The sequence below is a fragment of the Tachypleus tridentatus genome, chromosome 2 (assembly GCF_004210375.1).
Source record: "Tachypleus tridentatus isolate NWPU-2018 chromosome 2, ASM421037v1, whole genome shotgun sequence".
Lineage (NCBI taxonomy): Eukaryota > Metazoa > Arthropoda > Merostomata > Xiphosura > Limulidae > Tachypleus > Tachypleus tridentatus.
In genome coordinates this window covers 118,090,358-118,113,910 of record NC_134826.1, presented here as the reverse complement: position 1 = coordinate 118,113,910, position 23,553 = coordinate 118,090,358, and the positions used below count along the sequence as shown (strand labels likewise).

Below are 23,553 nucleotides of genomic sequence, written 5' to 3'. Positions count from 1 at the left end.
CAGTTTTGCTGAAGCTGTTTGTGAGAGGATGTAAAATATCATGTCAGTAGTTAACCTTTTCATAAACTGAAAATGTATTTTTGACAGTTACTTTTGCTCACATTTTCTACCATTTTCTCATCTTAGTGTTGGTTTTATACATACAACCCAATCTCAAAGTGTTTTCAAGCTGCATGGAAGACAGGACACTAGTGACGATAGGAGTTGTGTTACGGTCCTATTGGTGGAGGGTTGGTGCATGATCATGTACATGATAGCATTCAGAATGTCTTGAATGGAATACAAGTGTGAGTATCAAGGCTAGGGCCAAGTGAAAATTTTCACATACAGAGGACAGTATAAGTCATGAAAAACGATTTTTAAGTGAGGTAAGTATCTATCTAAAGTATAGTTTCAGTTTAAGAAAATGTTAACATTCTGAAATTACACTTATGAACCATATGTAACAGGTCAGTAAATTTGGTTAAATGTCTTATTGTGTTGTAAGGTACACAAGATAATGGGTAAACTTCTTACCTTGGTGGTATGTTGCATATTTCATTTATTTTCTTAATAATTTATCTTTCTCGCCATTTGGCAGCTGATAAAGCCAACCACCATAAGTTCTCTTATGTATTTCATCATATTTTGCTTATGTAAGCATAAGTTTTAAAAATACTATATAATGCCTCGTTACTTTTCATGTACACTATTTACTTCTCACCTAACTCTTTCCAGTCTTGGATATTGAATTGAGAAAGTGATGATCATTCTAACAGAGGGTACATACTTATAGGTCAATATTTTTATTATCAAAATGCACATCAAAAAAATATGTTGGCAGTCTTTATAAGTGCCATAGACTCAAATGAAATAGTAGAATAGCTTTAATCTTCAAAAGCCATTAAAAATGTCAATAAAAATTGACTTATTTGTAAACAAGCTGTTAACCTTAAAAATGTATCCTCATTTTGTAAACTGGTCTTCTCTAATTTTCTTTTGATAACTTAAAATCATGAGAAAATTGTTTAATTTTTTAGTTTTTGATATACATTTTCCAGTGGTAAAAATCTTTTAAAATAATGTGACAAAGGAGCGATAAAAGCTTAAACACATTTATTTATTGTGGATTTGTTTGTTACCGTATTTCACTTCAATGCTTCATTTTTAACAAATTTCTTGTTCTATTAGTTCTGATTTTTCTTATTTCCATAATCATAATTCATATTTTCTCTTAAGCTGTTTGTGACCTCATGGTTAAGGTGCCAGACTGGATCCATAAGTCTATAGTTTACATTCTGTTCCTACACAGAAATGAAAATTGTGCTCTTCAACTTTAGGCTGTGGGTTTGTTATAAGAGTGACAGACAAATACTATTGTTTATCAGACAAGAGTAGCAATGGATACTCCTTGACTAGCTGTCATCCCCTTGGGACAGATAGTTCAATTGTCCTAAGTTTATTGTTGCACAAACATAAAAAAAAGAAATTGTGTTTCTTATAGCTGAAATATAGAATATTATTAGCCTAGCTGGATTGAGAGAGAAACTGTAACAGTATTATTGAAATGATTAATTTCATCTGAGGCAACATGACTCTAAGAAGATCAACATTATTACTGATTTAATTGTTTAATGAAACTTATTTCTCACCCAATAAGTATTTTTTTACATTCTTTGTAACTTTTCAATTAGGTTTGGACCACTTTCTAATTGAACTACTTTTTATTTCAACAGAGATAATTATATAGATTAATGTTTGTACTTTTTGTTAGTACAGTGATGCACTTTTTGTATTGGTAGTATTAACATTGCTTCTTGTTGATTTTTAAATTTATCATATGGTGGTTAATAACTTTGTTTTTTTTACCCTGTTATTTTGATATTTTGAGAGATCAAATATTATTTGATATATTTTCTTCAATAGTATACCTGGGGAATATCCAGTATGTATAAAACTACTATCAAAGTATAATAATTTGAATAGAATTTGGCTCTGCTTCATTACACACCTATCTTTTAATTTCATGATACAAATATATATTATTTTGCAGTACTATTTTTCATGGATTTAATGGCATGATTTTATATTCATCATTATATAAGGTAAACAGATTTTTTTTAGTGACACAGGTTGTACGGTTTTTGTCTATCAATTGCATCATTTGTATTTTCCTTTTCCAACTGTTTGTGGTTATATTCTACATTCATTGAATTGTTACAAAAATTTAATTTTAATATCAGGCTGTTGCATATTAAATATTGGATTTTTAAAGGAAAATGTGATGTATGTACATATTTTTGTTTAATATATTTAATCAAAATTAACTCCTTTAGACTCAATACACTTCTGCCAATGAGTTGTAAGTTTAAAACGCCATCTTTAAAGAATTAGATGCCCTTTGATGTAGTGAAGTCTTTAAAGACACTTTCAATTGCCTTTGATTTGCAAACATTTTTTACTTTAAAAAAGTAACAATATTTAGTAAAGTTTCATACTGAAGTTCGTTTAGTTTTTGGACAGTAACGTACAAAACATGAGGTTGAGTATTGTCATGAAGCAATATGAGTCAGCTGTGCTTAACTGTTGCTGGATGTTTTCATAACAACTTTTGATGTATAATTTCAAGTTCTCAACAATATTTTTCATTTGTGATTGTTTCTTTTGGGTTTAAGAATAAATAATGGACCACACCTACTGAAGGACCACCAAACACCATTAGGTGAAGAGCTAGTTTTGGCATATGTGTTGGTACTTTTTCATAGTCATGCCACTGTCTAGATCATTGTTGATTGTTGTAAAAAATTCACTTTTCATCACAGGTGACAATTCTGTGGAGAAACAAATCAATTTTTTTCGAGTAAGGAATGAGGAACAAATTTCAACTTGTTTTGTTTGATGGTTGTCAGTTATTTTATGAAATACCCATTTATTAAGCTTTTTCACCATACCAATTGCTTCAAGATGTCAGGTAACTGTTGAATAATGAACATCAAGTGTGAAGGAAAGTTCTCTCACGGTATGGCAGATATCTGATTCATCTGAGGCCTTCAATTCTTCCTAATTAATGGCTTCTGAGGGCACCCTGAACCTCATTTTGAAGGCTTGTGTCACAAGAGCAAAATCTTCTACACCAATGCTGTGCTGTGCACTCATTAGCTGTGTCATCACCAAATGCATGATTCATGAGCTGCTGTCATCGAGCTATGACCAAGCTTGAACTTGTACAAGAAAATCATGATTATTGATTTTATCCATGGTGACAAAAATCAGCATAAATATGATTTAGTTTCTGAAATAAGAAAACTAAAGTGAGTTTGAAATGAACCAGATAATATACTATATTATTCTGACAAATTTACGAAAATGATTCTCTTTCAGCCAATAAAAAGTTTTAGATTTTCACATGAAAATTTGACATTTCACATGTAACAGCCTGATATATTCAAATCACTATAGTTTCTAGTGTTAATGTACTGCAGAGATCAGAGTTTTTCTTGCCTAAACCAGAAATAATAACAAAATCACGCATGTGTCATGTAAGTTCCACAAAACGGTCAAGAAAGATCCTGGTGTCACATGGACTAGAAATTCAAGTGTAAAATATTAAGAAGGATTTTAAAATAATGATGAGAAATAGCTTTTTGAATGCTAGAACACTGATTAATAGCAGTTTGTTTTTTCACTAGAATACAGAATACAAAGATCCGTACAACAAAGACTGTCGAGAGATCAAAATGTTCTGGAAGGTGTTTTATAGCCTTACTCTGGAGGAAAAGAAAAAGTTTCTTTGTAGGTTTTTAAATTCATATATTTATTGGTTGATCTTATTCGAGTTAATCTGTGTTTGAAGTGTAATACCATTTTTGCTTTCTTTCTCAACTGTTTTTTTTAATGTTGCATATAAAGTTAATTTTGAAGTTAGAGGGAAATACAGTAAAATATTTTTTGTTGTATGTATAATATTTTAAGCATAAATTTATCTGTTTTCTGCTTTTCTGAATATTTGATTTTTGACTTTTAATTTTCAATTAACATTAACGTTAATTTTATTTTTTGAAAAGGTGAAAATCATGATGATAATGTAAGAGAGTTATGCCCATCAATATCACTAAAGCAGTATGTTAAATAAAGCAAACAATTGGAGCTGAAGAGTTAAATATGTGCTGTAATTCCCCACTTATGTTATTTTGTATCTTAATATTTGTAATGATTTGGTGCAATTATTTTCATCACTAAGCATTTTATTTGTAATCACAAGCTAATTGTGTGACTGGGCTATTAAAATAGCATTCAGCAGTTTAAAAAGTGTCATAAATTATTGGTATTATTCACCATATATTATAGGAAATTGTTAATGGTAAAGAATATACATTTAAAAAATAACTGTCTTTGCTGTTACAGTGTTTTTGACTGGCTCAGACAGAATTCCTATCTTAGGAATGAAAGTTGTTAAGGTTGGTAATGTTTTTTTTTAAATTCAGAATGCATTTTGCTCATTATATATTGAAAGTATACTAAAATTTCAAAAGCCTATCAAATATTTAACTGTTGTTAGTTTAGTTTGAAGTTGAATTTAGATATGAACAATGGTTGATGGGTTATGGTATTATTATATGATAATTAATTTTACAGTTTTGAATTCTGATATCCTTTTTTGCTTAGTGAAAGTGTACTCTAGTAAGCTTACTTTTTATCAAATTTAGTGTATGTGAAGTAGTAAAATTAAGGAGAACAGTATACAAGATATGTCAAAGGTCATTGAACAATTTTAAAATATATTGTTCTGATCTGCTTAACTCTCAACATTGGCTCAGTCAATTTGACTGACCATGTGATCTCTCTCTATGTGTTTAAAAGTCTTTATGGATTTAATACTTCTTACTTTCAATATAGTGTGTGTATCTTCACAAACTTTGGCAGTCTGGTTAATATAAGTCTTTCAGATACAAAACAATTTCATTTTAAAAATTAAAATACTTTTCCTCTTCTCAAAAGTCTTAAATTTTCTTTGTGTAATCTCTAAAACCTTTTAAATACATTTCAAATGCTTGGTTTTCATTAAAGCTTTATGTTTTATCTGTTAGTTCCTGTATGCTAACTCTACCCAGTAAATTTGATTAAACCTAAATTACCTATTTTCTTTCTGGAATAACTTCATATTGCAACATAAAACCATATTTGTTTACTCTAAATGGTGTTAAGCTTGTAACAGTATTCATCTATTTATAATTTTATTTTTATTGCCCTTTGAACTGTGTCTAATTACTATCTGTGCTATTATAAGTTATAAATCACTTGAGGCACATGCACCTCATTTTATGCTGTTGAATTACTTTACCCACAAGCTGCTCATGTGTGTACTTTGTGAAACATTTTTATTGTATTGTTATTATTTAATTTACCTGATCTTATTTTAACTAACCTAACAAGATCCCTACTTTTACATTTTGTTTATTTTTTTATAAAGAATACATGTGAAAAACAAGAAATTAAGCACTTAACCAATGTTTTTTATTGCAGTCAATTGTTAAGGACATTTAAGCCTATTTTTTATACTAATAGTAATGGTAATAATACACTAAATCACCAAAGAATAGACAATATTTCCCTAATTCAAAATTATACTAGTTTTCTAAATATGCAGTTTGAACCATTACAAATTCATTCAGGCTAGCTAGTTGTTAGAAGTTTGTTTTTCAAAATTGATTGTACTCTGAGTGACTATTATCTGTTCAGAACACAGCATTATGCAATATGTTATTTATAGGTGAAAACCTTGACTTTCTATTGGTTATATGTAATATATAATTAAATGTAAGAGATCTCTATTACTATCTTAAAGGGGTATTTTAGAAGTTAGTGTGGCACAAAAAAATTCAAGCAAACTTGAAGGCTATATAAATGGTGGTTTGTCTAAACAATAACCATGATATAGTGAATAATTTACATTTAATTTCTTACTCTTTCAAAACAAAATACTTGGAGAAAATATGTCATACTAGGGAAAATTCAGGAATTTTTATTTTATATCCTTATAGAATTAGGAACTTAAAACTTCTGTACTATTAAAATGTGGATTATTAGTTAAGGTTTTATGCTGTATTAATTCGTATAACATACGGAACAAGTGGTTCATTAAAATGTTGAATATAAGACACTAAAACTTACTATCATGCATAGTAAAGATTACCCAGGGAGAAAGAGTTAATAGATGATCCTGAAAATATTTTGTATTTGTTTTTTGGGCATAGTTGTCAATTTTTTGTTATTTAACATGTTAAACATATATTTAAAATACTCTTCTCAAAATAAGATCTACTATGTAAATATAATTTACAGTTTTGTATTTGTACGTTTCTCTAGCTCGTAATCCAGCCAATGAATGTAGGAAATGAGCACCTTCCTGTAGCTCACACATGTTTTAATGTTCTTGACTTGCCACCATATTCTAGTGAAACTGTTCTCAGGAATAAACTGTTGAAGGCTATTAATCATACTGAAGGTTTTGGACTAGCTTGAACTAGCGTGGACTTTTTAACATAAAAGTAAAGAAATCAAGAAATTGAGTTTAAGTGAAAATTGTGAGAAAAAAATGTTAATGGTATTTGATTTGTTCTAAAATATTAGTAAGAATAAATATTTTTATTTGATTGGACTAGAAGACTGTTTAAGTTTAATTGCTCTATTTGAAGTTTTCTATTTTATACAGTTTATGAGAGAAATACATGCAGAAATGTACATTTACAGAATGCTGTATTTTTTTAATTATTAACAGTTAGAGGATATGCATGTAAGAATGTCAAAAGTGCAAGTTGTCTTAAATTTTACCTACTTTTGGAGGTAGGTGATACTAAAGTTGCCAGTATTTTGATATAAAGTAATAGTTTTACAAAGTACATTAAGTATTAAAGAAAGAGATTTAGAAAAAGTTGAAGAAGAAAATCTGTATAACTTTGATCTGAGACTTGTTATTTAGAAATATTCATATGTTAAAAAAAAGTTTTATCCATTTAATAGTAGTCACTGTTCCTGCAAATCTTTGAACTTTATTATAGTGTTTGTCTTAAATGATTAATTTACATGAAAGATTTTTCATCTTGTCCAGTATGGCAAGATTAATGTTAAGCCATGTATATCTTCTTGTTTAGTTTCAGAAGGATTCTTAAGTTTCACACTTAGTAAATTCATAGAGTTATTTCTGTAAGTGAAAATAAAGAGGTAGATTCATAGAATATAAATATTATTGTTATACATCACATGCTTAAATTTTCTGAGTTTCCATACTATATTTGAAGCAAGGATTGAGTAATTTAAAATGTTTTTTCATGTGTTATCTTTAACCATTCTCTTTTAGTTTTGTATTGCAGTTTTTATTTCGATACATAAAATAATACATTGTATGCAGCAGTTTGTTATTCAACCTAATGTTGTGAAATTGTTATATATTCAGAGCAATTTTATTTCTGATTGTGTTTTTTACATAAGAAGAAAATCTTACAAGTTTTTTTTTTTACAGATATAAAGCTAGTGTATTTATGTGGTGTGTTTATAGTGTAGATGTGAGCAAATACCAAAGTGCAAGATATACAAGCATTATATTGTATTACTCCTCAATATGCAAAGACTGACATTTATGTGATTTAAAAACATGATGATATAAAGACAGAAAATGTGCTAGCTCTGTACTTTTGAAGCTCTTGTATAACAGCAAAATTTGAGATGTTTTCAAACTGAAATTTAAAAATAGAAGTTAAAGCCAGAGTTGTACAGAAGCTCTGTTTCTCTAGACTTTTAGAATAAATTTGTTCTTTATATAAAAGTCCATTTTTTTCCTCCTTTAATACCTTTTCACTTTAGTTTCTTAGTCATCACTGCTTGTCCTAGTAATAACCTTCAGATAGGATTGTTGTTTACTTTACTTAGAAATGTTTCACATTTCTCCAGATTTGTTTGTGTAAATATTTCAGTTCATCTGTAGTTTGCTGCAGTCTATGAATAGTTTGTTTATGATCATTCTTGTTAATTATGTAATTGTTTATGTAAAATAGTTGGCAGTTTTTTCTGATAAAATAAAAAAACACATGAAATTCATGATAATGTTATTGATACTTATAAGAATAATGAATGAATAAATGAAGATGTAACTTAAAAACGTGCAGCTGGGTCCATGCAAGTATTCAGATTAGATATGAATTAAAATCAGTTATATTAAATGATAGAACAGTCTTAGATTTATCTTTAAGATGGTAAAACTGCTCCAATGATAAAGCTGTTGTTAAGGGTATATATGTACCATTATATCCAGTGGGACTTCCAGTTGTACAAACCATTATATATGTCAGTTGCTCTACTCATACTATAAATTTGATATCACAATAGTAGTAAATCTAAATTAATATTTTAGTACATCCAAGGTCATGATGTCACATCATGTATTAGGTACAGTGATAAATACACAAGGTTGATGAAAACATGATGTTGGAACTAATATACATTTAATAGAATACTGATTTATTAGTCCTTCTTATTGTCTTTGAACACCTACTGGGTTTTAAAGATATTTTATACATGGTACATAAAACTTGTTTGATGTAGCCAGGCTAATCTGGACAACCATTTGATTCCTGTTTATATTTAACTGTTATAACACCACAAGAATCATGTAAAGATAATTTAAACAAAGAAGATTAAATTGGCATGCAGCCTTTTTTGGATTGAATGTGTCTTTCTTATTAAGGCTTTCAGCACCAGAGTCAGAACAGTTGCACCACTAAACCCTGTTATTAATAGGTATGTGATAATGCATGCCTAAATAATGGTTTATGTAGTCTTTTGTTGCATGTTTTGTTTTGTTTTTTTGTAGTGTTTTTGATGTTGCAGCTTTTCTATATATATAAAATTGATTGTGTGTGAAAACAAAAGTTATTAGAACAATTGGATTATTATTATTATTAAAAGCAAAGTTCCTTGTAAAAGTACTCTCTAATAGGTGGGCATCACAAAATAATTTGTGATGCTACAGTTCACTGCTTTCTCTAGAGTTTTATGAGGTATGGAATTTAAATAACTGTCCATTCTGATATTATTTGAAACAGCAAAAATAGTTAATGCTTTGTCTATAATATAAGGTAAACTTATTAATAATTTACACTTTCAGTGTTTACCCAGTAACAAACACTAGATGAGGTCAAAACATAAGTAATATAAATACGAAGTCAACAAATTTAGTAAAATTAATAATTTAAAATTGTGGGCAGTAACAAGTTTAATGAGCCACATGTATGCCTTATTTTGTTATGTCAGTGGAATTAATACAGTGCTTTTAAAATGTATATTTTAGGTCCTATGTTTTTTAAACAAAAAAGCATGCTACAGAGGTAAACAGACAATGTTAAATTAATTGACATATTTGTTTGAAGAAAAATGAAAGAGTGAGCTTTCTTTAGATAACATATTCATACACTTATGTTTTGTACAGTGGACCTGGCAGTTGGAAACATGAAATCCACTTTTCTTTTGGAAGTTAATTGCTGTCGAGTAATGCTAAAGTTAAATATTAGTCAGTGCAAGTTCTCTAGCAAAGCAGTTTGAAGTATTAGGTTTAAATTTTACACTTATGCCAAATGACTTATCAAGGAAAGATAAAAGTTGCTGGTGTTGGATTTGAAATAGAACAATTAAAAGATTAAAAAAATGACTAATGTGATTAGGTATGGATGCCAAGATGTCATTGTCATAAAAAATTGAAATCAACAGTAATTTAAATAAGAAAAAGAGTTCTACAGTTCTTAAAAAATAACAGCTCTAGAAAGTAGTTTGCATAGTGATATAAAATAAACTGGACTTTTTATAACTAGTGTGTAAAATTTATTAAAAAGTGGCTCATATGTTCCTCTCGAGAAAGACTTGATGACCAAATTAGTTAAAGAACAAGACTGATGATGTCTCGCTTTACCAGCTAGATTAAACTACAATCTACTATGTTATTATGCTTTAATAAAACAAGTTAAATAATAGGTTTTTTGGGCCCATTTTCTCTACTCTAGTTTTCGAACTTCTGCGGAACATGTTGTCGAAGTGTATTACTAACAGGTGTTTGTTCATAAGAAATAATAAATGTAGTATAGGGTATTCGGTTGACGAAATTAGTAACATACAACTTCAGTCTACTTGTGTATTATTTCACGTTATTTTTTTGTTCAGAAATTCTCAATAAATGAAAAACTAATAATTAATTTCAAGATAGTTTAATTGAAGCTGCAGTAACACAAGTATAAGTGACAAATGACATCAAATTAACATGGCTCTGTGTTAAAACGGCAATTTTAAAGTCAATGATGAATACTGGGATTGGATACGAGTTCACACTTTTTTGTGACCTTTACATGAACAAATATGAATTACAATGCATGTCAATCTCATTTACCGGTTCTACAGTTTTTAAAAAAAGTAGTGTTCATAAAAGTGATTGTTTATACGGTTTTTGTTCTCAAAGTAGATTGTTCAAGATCTAAAGAAAGTTGAAATTAATAATGTGGACTTGTGTGTTTGTTTTAATAAAAAGCTGTATAATAAGCTATGTGTAATCGCCCCATCACGGAGAATCGAATACCGGATTTTGGGCGTTCTAAACTCATAAACCCTTTTCTGACCCATTGGGAGACTTGTATGTATGATCTTATTGTGAAATTTGTGTCTACAGAAGGAATTTTCTTAACATTCCAGACAAATGTTCAAAATTATCAGTAACGGTGTTTAACTTCCTCCTTGTAGCTTTTCCATAATCCATTTATGTAAGAGAAGTATATTTTTAAATAGCTGTTTCAAAAGTTTGATTGCACAAAAATCCACAGGTGCAACTTTTGGTGATTTATCTGGCATAGCTTAGTATGGGAATAGCATAAATGTCAATTTTATCCTCCAGATGTTTGGAAGTGTGTGATGGTTTAAAGAGAAGAGTATATGATTGGGACCATTGTCTTGGTGTACCCATTGTCTATTGGCTTGTTTTTCATGACGGAGATCCATGATTATGTTGCTGAGACCACATGGTCGGACTTTTAGCTCTCACTTTTGTCTTTGAACTCTCACCTGTTACACGTCGCCGCCAAATTGATATCTCTCTGGTTAGTTCTGTTGCCCCAAGTTGATCCATGTTCCTTTGTTTCCATCACCATTAAATACAAGGGTTTGGTTTGATTTTTACGCAAAGCTGAAAGAGGACTCTGATTTAGCTGTATCTAATTTAGCAGTGAAAGACTAGATGGAAAGTAGCTAGTTCACCGCCAACTGTTGAGCTACTATTTTACCAACAAACAGTGGGATTGATAGAACATTAAAACATCCTATGACTGAAAAGGTAAGTATATTTCGTGGAATGGGGATTTGAATTCTCGACCGTCAGAGTGCAAATCAAGTGCCCTAACCATCTGGCCATGCTGGACTAAATTCAAAGGATGTTCTTGTTTTGTAAAAAGTACATCTTTATGATCTAATTGTATGAATAGTTGGCGTTAGAAAAGGCTGTCACGTACCTTCTTAAAAGCGATTAATCTTTGGTGGTATCACACTGCATTCCAAACGCCAAGTCGGGTCAAAATGTATCTCTGATGCATTATTTTTTATCGTAACTGACTTGAAGAGGTCACGTACACGTAACTTGTTAATCTGAATGTTCAAAGTTGTTTTATGACATGCTAAAGTCTTTGTAACCGTTTGTTAGTAGTTAAGCATAAAGCTACACAATAGGTTAGCCATGTTGTTTCCATCACTGGTATCAAACCCCGATTTTTAACGTTATAAGCCTTCAGACTTACCTCTGTGTTACTGGGTGGAGAGTTCTCTATATTCGTGAATTAGGTTAAATAATGAAATTTGTGCTGATAATATATACTTAGAAATTTGGTTAAGTATCAGTGTTGAAATGTATGACTATTCAGAATTCACTTCAACTAGTAACTTATACGATGATTACCGTGTAAAGGACTAATGTAAGTTAATAATTTTCAAACTTTAAGAATAATTAGCTGACAAAGAGGTCGTAAATATATTTCCAATATTTCGTCATTGAAAATGTTTTTTTCCTGTACAATTAATTTCTCTAAGCATTGAAAGTTTTGAACCTGTGAGAAAAGAGTTTTATCTTTCTGAGGTAAATGTGCCGAAACAATTTTCCTGACATACAAGTCAGTCTTAACTTACCTTCAGGGTGAGAGCTGCATCTCTATATAGGATTGAAATGAGTAGCTTCACGTTCAACATTCGAATGTTGATAGGTTAGCTTATTTTTATTTTGTTAGATGATATTCTTTTATTGTTTTATATTGAAAAAAAACGAGTATTTGTCAGAGATTTAAACATGAATTCAGATGTATATATTTCAAGTAGAATCTCATCTGTAGAGATTTAAATAAAAAAATCTTTAAATTGTGTTTCAATTGCTTCATATTTTCATCGCAACGCTGTTGAGATCACAAACGTATAGAGTTGCGAACCGTTTTCTACTGGCACATAACATCTTGAGTGAATACTTTGCATTGGTTTTGTATTTTAATATTTCAGAAGTGAAAAGGCATTGGACATTTGTCACAACTCCAAAAGTTATACATGTCGACTTACTCTTGATGTCAGATATATATTCCTTGTATGTCCAAGCCACGTTATCTTTTATATATTTTGCTACTTGTTTAGAAGGTAGAAGACAACGTATTTCTGAAGGAGGTTTTTACCTAATTGCCTACTGACAATGTAAAAAGGTAAAATACGTGAAAAAAATCAATTGTTTATGCATTATGAATTATCAATGAATAATGTGAAAATTTTGTAAGTTGTAACAGATGTTAAAAAGTAGGAACAAATCATAAAAGACGTTGGGAAAAGACAAAAGCATTGATAAAATATTACAAAATTCAAACACATACATTCTAGACGTATACCATAAGTAACTGCTTCTTATTTTTAATAATGGAACATAAAATGGTGCTATATATTAGAAGTACGTTTGTAAATCATAAATAAAACTTTCCACTAAACTAATTTTGTTCTACCTAATCAAAGAACGCAACCAACATCTAGAAGCAATTTTAGAACAACTTGCTTCATTGCCTGACTTACGTCATATAAATTCTGAAGCTCTATGGATGCTTTACATCGATTTTAACATTATGTATAACATACATACAATGTTGTAAGATGTTAGTTTATTTTATTAAACAGATATGTTTTTGTGATGGTTTACAGAATATTATATATATATGTTTTATCCTCGGTTTCAGATGTAGTTTATTTTTTTTACTAAGAGACATACATTAGTGAACATTAAAAGAAATCAATAATAGTGATAAATTCTTACACTAGTTCTGGTATCTTGTAACATAAATAAAATCGATAAAAATACACTTTGCAAACTCAATCGAGTTCACACTGTAACAGTTGTTGTAAAATTAATTTGTTAATATACATAGCATCTCAACCATAAGTATCTTTCGTATTCTAATCGCCCTGAAGATCGCTGGTACTGTGCGAAAGACCTCGTCGGTTATTGATGTAGAGATATGGTGTGATTCATATGTTACTAAGCTTTTTCCTTTCATTCAGAATTATTTTATAAATACATTTCTTTTTTGTTATTTTCAATCTATAAGTTGCATCACGAGATACATGAGCTAAGTAGGTTCGCAGCCTGGTATGATGATCAATAGACCAAAATCGGCCCTATTAGCAAGCTAGGTATTGAAACTTTGTTTAATACACTTTAATGAAAACTCCTAATTTGATTTTACGGAGGAGATGACTTCCCAATTAAACATTCTAAAATATTTCATAAACAGATTATTGTTTCAGATTTTTCCTGTTAGCCTTTGTATTATTAAGCTCACAGAATAGCTGCCAAATCACCACAGATTTCTATTATGTCAGAAGTGCTTTTAAACTTCATGCACTGTATTAAGTATTATAAAAGTATTTAGGTTTACGTGGTTTAGCAGATACTACAAGAAGAGGGCTGTTATCTAACAGAAGCAAACAATAAAACTTGCTACATATAAATTGGTATAATTTTTCTGCTTGTTATTTCTTGCTACGAAATATTACCTTAATTATATATAAAATGTTTAGAAAAAAGGATATACATTCATATTTACTATAATCGAACGTAAGATAACACTTATTAGCAAAGTACACTGAATATCTATATGTTCTATACAAATTCGTTCATAAGTTTCACATAATAAACCTGATGAAACTCATCTGTATATGCCAGTTAAATTCAAGTCAAAGATGGTCTAACACATTTGCATTAATTTACTTAGTAATAATGTATTCTTTTATCCATGACACAGTTTACAATGATACGTGCTGCAGTACAATATTCATAACTTCTTGACCACGAGATGTTTTTGTTATAATGTTAATGCCAGCAGAAAATTGTTCTGGAGACTTCATTTTAGAATATATATATTGCGTGTAGAAAATTAAACAATTCATGAGATGTTTCTGTTGTAATGTTAATGCCAGCAGTTAGCTCGAGTACATAATTAGGGGGATTTCATTGTTTACAGTCATTTTGTAGTGTTTTAGTGTGTGAAGTGTTTTAAGCGGTATTTACTGTATTTTAAATACACATTTTGATTATCCTTTCAGACAACATAGTGTGTGTGTCAGTAATTGGGTCGGTTACATCTGTACTTGGCGGCTTTTACTTGATATTATAGCTCACTAATGTAAACTGACAAGGTAACAAATAATGATATACTGGGAGGTTTCATTTTTTACTTTAAAGGGTACTGAGCGAACCTTAGAAAGAAAAGTTGTTCTGGAGACTTCATTTTAGAATATATATATTGCGTGTAGAAAATTAAACAATTCATGAGTATACTGTAGTAAAATATGTTAGTCGGAAGTATAGTCTCTTTGTGTTGGTTTTCTAAATTGATTCGTGAGAGGATAACATGATCTGAAAAAAGCAAGCGAATGGATAAGTCGAATACAGAGATATATCAAGCTTTATTCTACACGAAAATTTATGTGCAAGTGAAGATTAACAAGCAAGTCTTGTATTTATTGTAGGCTTAAGATTGGTGAGCATGTCTAATTTCTGCCTTATAAAAGTGGCTGAGAAAAGATACTAATACGTTTCAAGGCATCTATATTTGTTTATTACAATAATTGCAATACAATACAGGCATTAGTTGTGGTTTTCTTTCTCTCAAGCATTATAGTTAAAATATAACATTATCTAAACAAAAGATTTAGGAAATAATCTCTTTCAAAAACGTAATATTCTCTAAAAGCTGTTATATCGGTTTAGTAATTCCAACAGTTTTCTTGAATGACGCTCATTTTCTGGAAGCAAAAACTCAAACATTCGATTGTTATAACAGAAGATAAAATTATCAGAACAAAAAGTAGCATTGTTAAATTAATACTAATTTTAAGTGCATTTTCACTTATACACGTAAATAAAGGAGTCACAGTCGTTCACGTAGAATTTAAATGTAGAAACATATTGTCGTCATCGGCACCTTAGGAACTTAGTTTTAAGTTTCTTAACACCACCAGACAAACTGTTAAAATGTCGACTTTTAAAACAATGATGTAAAGTTCGATAGGATTTTGGCGGGTAAGTAATGAGTGTTAAATTGATATTTGAACATAACATCTGTAACACATAGACCCATCTCCGTGGACTGTATCATAAGAGTTCCTTCCGTATGCATCAGTAAACTATAAAGCAGAGCTCGATTTTATTATGATCAAATATATTTTACAAAATAAGCAGATAAAGAACAGCGTAGGAATAGTTAATGGGACTAAACATTTTGAACTCACGTTTATAAAGTAAATCACAAAACAAAATGTGAGAAAAGGAGCAGCCCAAAATAATCAGTAGAGTTGATAATGGACGTTATGAAAGAAAATTAATGATAAAACACGTATATATTTATTTAAATTTATTAGGTGTGGTCCGTTTGAAAACATTTTTAGCATTAAACATGGCTGCTATTTAAGTATCTTCCAACAGATATATACCGATACTGAGAAATACGTAGAGAAGTTTTGTCTAACTAAAAATAATTCAGTAAACCAGCGTATAATATTTAACCATGATATCTTAGTGGGTAGTTGATGTGATATTACATAGCAGTAATAATTATACCAGTGTTAATCCTATCATCCATACAGTTTTATAGTAAAAAAAATATGTAATATAATTTTATTTAAGTATAGTTGAAATGCTATCATACACTCCATCGCTTTTGTTTTGTTTTGCATTTTTACTTAAAATAGTGACATAAACGCCAAACCCATGGAACGGAAGGAGTACATCTTGGTTGCAGAAGGCGGATTCTCTGACAAAACGTTTTTGTCGTGTAACTTTACTGCAATAAGCTAAGCAAGAGTTGTTTTACCTTCTATACTTCATTTAAATGTTATATTTTCCTGCGTAGTAGGTCTATAGAAAATAATGTAATTAAAATTGTTATCAATGGTATTGTGATCTAACATCATCCTTTTTACTAATTAATGATCCACTACTAGTAAACAAGTGACTACATATAGAGAGAGCTGAGTTCTGAAAAGAGATACTGATTTTTACTTCATGAATCCTAATTTGACTTTAACTGGCTTATACACGAATTGCTCTGGCGTAGCCTTTGCCGCTGACCAAGTTTTCGGAGTGTTATTAAAGTTACGGAAAGGCATTTTCTGTGGAGTTGATGGTGGGATTCTATCCGAAGGAGTTGATGCTTGTTCAGAACCGAGAGGTTGTGGAGTTGTGGAACTCGTACTCACTGTGAAAAAGAATGTAAGTATTCTTAAAACAGGTTACACTTTCGGAAATTAGCAGCATCAGTACAAACAAAGTTTGATAACACGAAACTAGATATTTGTCCAAATTGTTTTCGTACTCCACTGATTGGTTTGTTTAACCTGATTTGTTTTTAATTAAGCATAAAGCTATACAATGGGTTATCTGTGCTCTGTTCACCACGGGTATCGAAACCCGGTTTCTTGCGTTGTAAGTGCTGTGCCACTGGGTGACGTTAACCTGTCACTTGTATGATTTCTTTCTCTGCTACCAAACTTTTGTTGTTTCTGCTTTTATTCTCTTACTAATTTTATCCATTTATATGGACGCGAACTCAGACATCGACATATATGCTGTAAATTTTTGGACATTCTTGACATTTAGATTTGTTGATATTTCACGTATTCTTAAATTCACACTGCCCTAAATGCAGTTCATACTACAACAATCCCAGTACATTCATTTCAGGTAGCACAGCATAATTAATATATGATTTTTATTTGTTTATCTGGTTTCCAATCCTTATATGGCAATTAACATTTCGATATATCATAGGTAGGCCCAATGCACGAAACGTAGTCCACATCTTAGCTCTCCCAGTACATTCCTTTTATAGATGACACAGCACTATCAAAACCGTTTATCTTTCTATCTACATACCCTTATTCGGCTGCTACTTTTAACTTTAAAGATGAGAACTGGCTTTCGTCTCTCCACAAACTTTCCTGACAGTTATCATAATTCCATTGCTAAATGGACTGTATACCAAACTAAACATTTCCAAGCATTCTTGGGCGCAATGCATGGTTTTACTTATCCCAACCCTTGCATAGCATAATGTTAAACGAAAGCACTTTGTACAAATATTACAAATAGCATTTATTACACATGTGAAACTTTGGGTAAAGTAGAATTGACGTGGATGTGTTTTGGAGTTGGTTTAAAGTATTTTCTACAACTCTTAACAGTTAAACTTTTGTTATAATTGGACAAAATTGTAAACTGACCCGAACATATTTTAGATACTGTATGGACAAATTCTGTTGTTTCAGTAATGATTATCTGCCTTTTTTTAGTAGTTTATTAAGAACGGATAAAAATTTTGGAAAGAAGGTATTCAACGATTGAATTTGAACATACGATTAATGATATACCTGCTTAATTGTAATAAGACATGCCATTTAAAAAAGAAGTTAATTAATCACAATAAATATATCGTTGTTGTTTTAAAAATAATGTCATTTACCATAAAGGATAAATAACTTTTATTTACATTAATTATATATATAAAATAACCATTTTGTTATAAATTTTCACAAGCTCAGTAACATGTTATGTATACTTGTCTATTTCTTCTTCTCGAAAAAGCCGTATGATCACACTCCTATATACGATCTCACTTAAATTGTCTTTTACTTTCAACTTTACGCAATAAAAACGGTCTAATATTTTCAACGCAATTTTACACCAGGAACCGCGTGTATGTCTGCATAAAGAAGCACTGAGTTAGTTTTAAAAATATATTGTATAGGCCATGTGACACTGATAAAATGTCTCCAGAAACTTTTGGCAGGGGAGTGTATACCTTACACCAGTTTGTTTTTTTTTGTCACTAATCCTAAACAATTCTTGTAGAGACAAATCAATCTTAATTTTGTTTTCTGAGATGTACCAAAGACGTTTCAAATTATTTTTCTATTTTATTTGCATAAAGACAAGTACTATATGGCTGTGAGATTTTATCGTAAAATCATTTGTATAAACAGAGCTAATACTTTGGTTACCAGTCAACTAATGACGTATTTGTAACGACTGATGTAGCTCCGACACTAGAATGAACACTGCTGAAATAAGAGTATATTTTATTAGTTCACCGACTTATGTATGATTTGCATTACTCTTTATAATTAATTAAATATTGTACTCAAATTTGAATAATAAAGTATCTGTACATCACTTTATTACAAAAAGTAATTGAAACTACTTTGTCACGTGCAGACATTGGTAAATCTGTGTTAAAGTGATGTACGTAAACTTCGAGTTTCATGAAGCAGCTTTTATTAGGAAACTTCAGTGATAAAATGTCTACCAAAATACTGAAAATATAATGTAGTCAATAAAAAAATTATAGTTAAGTTATATTATAGACTCAATATTTTAAAGAAAGTTTGCTCACCTTTAGTCTGTCCACTCCAACCTTTAGGAGCACTGGGTCGATAGAGACCATAGTTCGTAGAAGGCAGAAAACGGCTGCCCACTACAGGAGCAAGAGAAGGAACAGTAGTGCTGGAAGGGGGAACAAAACTGTCGCTTGGTGTGGTCGAAGAAGGGGGCTGAGCTTTAATTCTACCTGCCTGGACATCACTAGAAGCCGATGGTTCTGGTTTAAACTCAGACTGGACTTCCTGAAACGCACCATCACAGCTTCCTATAGGAGACTCCAGCGCAGCCTTCCACGGACTCTTGACGATCTTCAAACGTGGGCTTTGCATCATTTCCTGGAGTTTCGTTGTTTGAGGACCAGTTTTTGTCACTTCTGTGGACAGAGGGTTAAGGGGCTTCTGTGGTGGATGATGAGCTTTGACTTTGTTTTCATCAACAATCCACTTTTCAGACTTTTTCTGACGTTTTGCAAACATCACAGCTCCTTTTCCAGCTGGAGATTTTAGATCCTTGACCAAATCTAGACAAACTTCTGGACTAACTACGTTATGTTCGCTAATATTTTGTCCTTCCTTTCGTAATTGGCTAGCATCTTGTAGATGTCTGGGGTCAAGGATCGTTTTTAATTTTGGAGGTGTGTCACCTTCTTTACTACTGTTTGCTTCCGATCTAGTCGGCTCAGCTTTTACTTGCCCTGTAAGTTTTACCTCTTTGAGCATTTCTTTCTTACAAGGTCCAGTATCTGTCTCTTGATCTAATCAATCGATGAAAAAATATATTATGGAACAGTTATATACCACAATTTTTCAGTTTACATTCTACAAAGGTTAAGTATATTGTGTATACAAGTAAAAAAAAACGATTTAGGAATTTCACTATAGTTATAGTCCATGTATGCCGTCCGAACATACTCTGTATATCTACCATTTATCCTGATAATAGTGTAGATTACGCTGCAAAAGGCTCCGTCGTAAGGCTTCCATGGCCAAAGTGTACTACTATCCTCTACAAGTTTTCAGTTGGCCATCAAATGTAAGAGGACGAAAATTTCCTAGCGTCAATTTCAACAGTCTAATAGCACAGATGTCCAAAGGACCTGTCTCAAGCATCTTCATTGTTATTTCTTTGCACAGAATAGCATCATTTTCCGTTTAATCTTTTAGCTGTTTGAGGTATGCAGTGGTTGGATGGATACGTTATGGAAGCAGCTTGTGTGCAAGAGAATTATGTCATTTTTACAGACAGTGACATTTTTTGGATACGTTGCGTACAGTTGCTCGTATTCGCAGATTCTCGCCTTCTACAAGATGCCACTCTTTGCTTACTACGGATAGAATACGACATTTTGTAAATCCTTTCTGTAAGATCCTGGTTCCTCAAGTTGATCCATATTCTTTTATTTTCAATGTCATTAAGTATAAAGGATATTCCCACTTAGGAAATTCTAAACCCTGATTTGAACATACCTTTATTATCCGAGTGTATGAATATTCTACATCGGAAAGGGTTGTTCATACACTTTCCAATAGCGAATAATTTTTGGTAGTATCGTGTTACATACGAAACCCCAAAGAATGGCAAAATGTAGTTCTGATACATTTCTTTCCACCATGGCTTTATATCGGATGTGATTGTTCACGTGACTTATTGATTTGCATATTCAAGACCATTTTAACATAGCATGCTCGAACCTCTGCAGTTGTTCAAGATTTATTACAAATTGAATATTGTATCACTAATTTCTTATTGAATCTACAATTAAAAATAGCTTAGCTTGAATACCATTCAATAAAGTTTTACATTATTCAAATCAATTAATATAAACAGAAATTAAAAATCCAGTGTTTAAAAAGTAAAAGAAGAAAGACTAAAATTCATTTTAAAATTGCGAAACAAGAAATTCTTGAGTTATAGTTGATGTTCACACAATTTTTCTCTTTGAATTTTAAAAATTTTGTTTACTTGCTGCCGTTCCAAATTTTGAGCTGGGGTCCAGAGATTCCGAAAGACAAGTGGCCGACAACACTTTCTGCCAACATTTAAGCTATTATAAGTAAATGGGTTGAGAGTCACATTATAATGCTCCCACAGCTGAAAGAGCGAGCATATTTGGTATGATGAGGATTCAAACCCGCAACCCTTGAATTACGAGTTCAGTGCCTTAACCACCTGCCCACGCCGGGCCTTGTAAGTTATGGGAAATTATATATAGGCATCTGTGGAATCGAAACCCGGCGCCGAACATGCTCGAACTTCAAGCCGTGGTGACATTAAAATGGGATGGCTAACGCAGATAGTCCTCGTGTAGCTTTGCGCGAAATTCAAACCAAACCAAACTATAACTTATGATTAATTTTATGATCATACTGAGTGACCACAAAATATAATGACATTTATTGTAGCTAAGAGTTATCTCGCCTTTTATTAGCGTAAAGAAACTATTTATTAAATTGTATTGATTGACTCTTAAAGACTGTGGTATTAAATTGAAGTTACTTGTGTATAACATTATTTGTACAAGTCCTATACAAAGGAACACAGTGAACCGTATGTTTAGGTTCCAATATTGAATGCTAATGGTACTGGCCCTGAAAATAACTAATTTTCATTTTCTATGATAAAATTAATTGCAATTTCTGAATATAACTTCACTGATGCAATTGTTTAACTTTTACTTTCAAGCAGACTTATAATCCTCCGATGGGAGTATCATGGGACAGCGGTAAGTCTACGGATTTACAACGCTAAATTCAGGAGTTCGATTACTTTCAGCGGATACAGCAAGTAGCCCAATATGGATTTCCTATAAGAAAACTCACACAAAGGCTTGTATTTAATAAAGTAAAACTCGAATTTAAAGCCAGTGTAGTATATCTTTCCTTGTCAAGATTTATCCACTCAAAAATTAGTTCGAAACATAATATTTTCCATTGAATAGAAACATTATCAAGAATAAACTTTTTATTTTTGCACTGATCTAGGACAACTGTATATTCCTCAGTAACAAAGATAAATGCTTTTGGTTTAGAAAGTATAAATAAAACAATATTTCTAAACCGCCGATGTGCGAGTAGAGATTAAAATGAGTAATTCTTTCAAGTTAACAATTCTTTACAGCATTTATTTTTATTACAAGAGATGCTGACCTAAAAATACTCTCACCAACAGAAATATATTTACAACAAAATTCTTAAAACGTGCAGTTGCGAGTTTGTATTAGAGATTTCACTTTATTCGTTAAAGATAAAATCGAGAATATAACCAACGGACTGCAGTTAGGCCGATTGAAGGCTCATCAGCATAATGTGGGTTTGCAAGCCAAAGAACCACAGCTAAACAAACTTATTATTATGCTGATGGATGTTTAAATTCCTTCTAATTCACCTAAATTAACTTAGATGTGTGAATAATAATATGGTATTGCATATTATTTATTATTCGGTATTATACGATTGAATAACTTTTTAATGATTTATGTTACAGGTTGATTTGTTTTTCAAATTTTCAAGATAGGTAAAATGGAAACTGCAGTTTGTTATGAAGAGACCTAATGTATTTTTGATTCGCTGAATGGGTTACGAGTTATTCAAAATATGTTAAAACGTTTTACAAGCAAGCATATTTTAAATTAAAATGTGTTATATGTTAAAATATATAAATCTCAATTCATATTGTTCACTATAATACTGCTCGGAATGCAAATCTTTTTCACTGGAAATGTTTGAATGCTGAGAAATGTTTTGAATTTTTAAACACACACTGAAGTTTTGTGGATTAACGAGATTCCCACTGACCCTATCTACTATCTAGCGAAACCACAGCCAAGGGAACGGGCTTGGAGAAATCAGCGTTACATTAAAGGTAACTAACAAAGCTATATACAATGTTAAAGTTAAAGCTATTAAACAGCATATTTAAATAGTAATACTTACGTGCATTGCTTTTTCCTCTTTTCTTGATGTCATGCCAGCGTTCCAACACTAATACATTAGTGTAACAATTTCTTGTAACTAACGTTTATGATACTAGCCTCTCTCCTGTAATGCATACATAATTGAAGAGAGAAGTTGCAACTGACGCCAGTTTTGATAGTTTGGCAAAAGAACGAAATCCCCGGGCGTCAAGAGAAGCAGTAAATGTTAGTGACTTTACAAATATGGATAATAATAAAATTATATATTTTGTCGTCAAGCTCGAAAAATATCTAGCATACCCTGTAAAAATGATTATATACAAAATTGGAACACTTTTAGTTGAATCTGAAAGATTGAAGCTCTAATTTAACACCTCGTGCAAATGGTGAATAATTCTGGAAAAAATCTAGGAGTTTGTTTGTTATTAAGCACAAAGCTACACGATGAGCTATGTATCCTGTGTCCACACAAGTATCGAAACCCAGTTTATAGCGTTGTAAGCCTTTAGATTTACCGCTAAGCCAATGGAAGTCTTTCTTAGCGTTTGAAAACTAAAGCGCTAACTTTGCATTTGGTACAGATGGTGTATAATTTTAGTTTGAAACTTAGTTAGAGTTTAAAAGCCTAAAGTACTGATTTTACTTCTAGTGCGAAAGGTAAACAATTTCGGAATAATTGTTTTTC

The 23,553-nt window shown here is 31.1% G+C and overlaps 2 protein-coding genes across 9 annotated transcripts in view; one reads left to right on the top strand and one right to left on the bottom strand.

The window, feature by feature from the left end:
* Positions 1 to 8,698, top strand: part of Herc4 (HECT and RLD domain containing E3 ubiquitin ligase 4) — a 116,158-nt gene extending 107,460 nt beyond the window's left edge. For all 6 annotated transcript variants that reach the window (XM_076490487.1, XM_076490485.1, XM_076490489.1 and 3 more), the window contains 3 exons: positions 3,669 to 3,771; positions 4,384 to 4,436; positions 6,346 to 8,698. In XM_076490487.1, coding sequence (XP_076346602.1) covers positions 3,669 to 3,771; positions 4,384 to 4,436; positions 6,346 to 6,501 — 312 coding nt within the window. In that variant the 3' untranslated portion in view covers positions 6,502 to 8,698. The remainder of the gene's footprint in view (positions 1 to 3,668; positions 3,772 to 4,383; positions 4,437 to 6,345) is intronic.
* A 6,416-nt stretch (positions 8,699 to 15,114) lies between these two features.
* The window catches only part of LOC143244925 (uncharacterized), a 36,852-nt gene continuing 28,413 nt past the window's right edge, over positions 15,115 to 23,553 (bottom strand). For all 3 annotated transcript variants that reach the window (XM_076490491.1, XM_076490492.1, XM_076490493.1), the window contains 2 exons: positions 18,969 to 19,709; positions 15,115 to 16,775 (listed from right to left, as the gene is read on the bottom strand). In XM_076490491.1, coding sequence (XP_076346606.1) covers positions 16,576 to 16,775; positions 18,969 to 19,709 — 941 coding nt within the window. In that variant the 3' untranslated portion in view covers positions 15,115 to 16,575. The remainder of the gene's footprint in view (positions 16,776 to 18,968; positions 19,710 to 23,553) is intronic.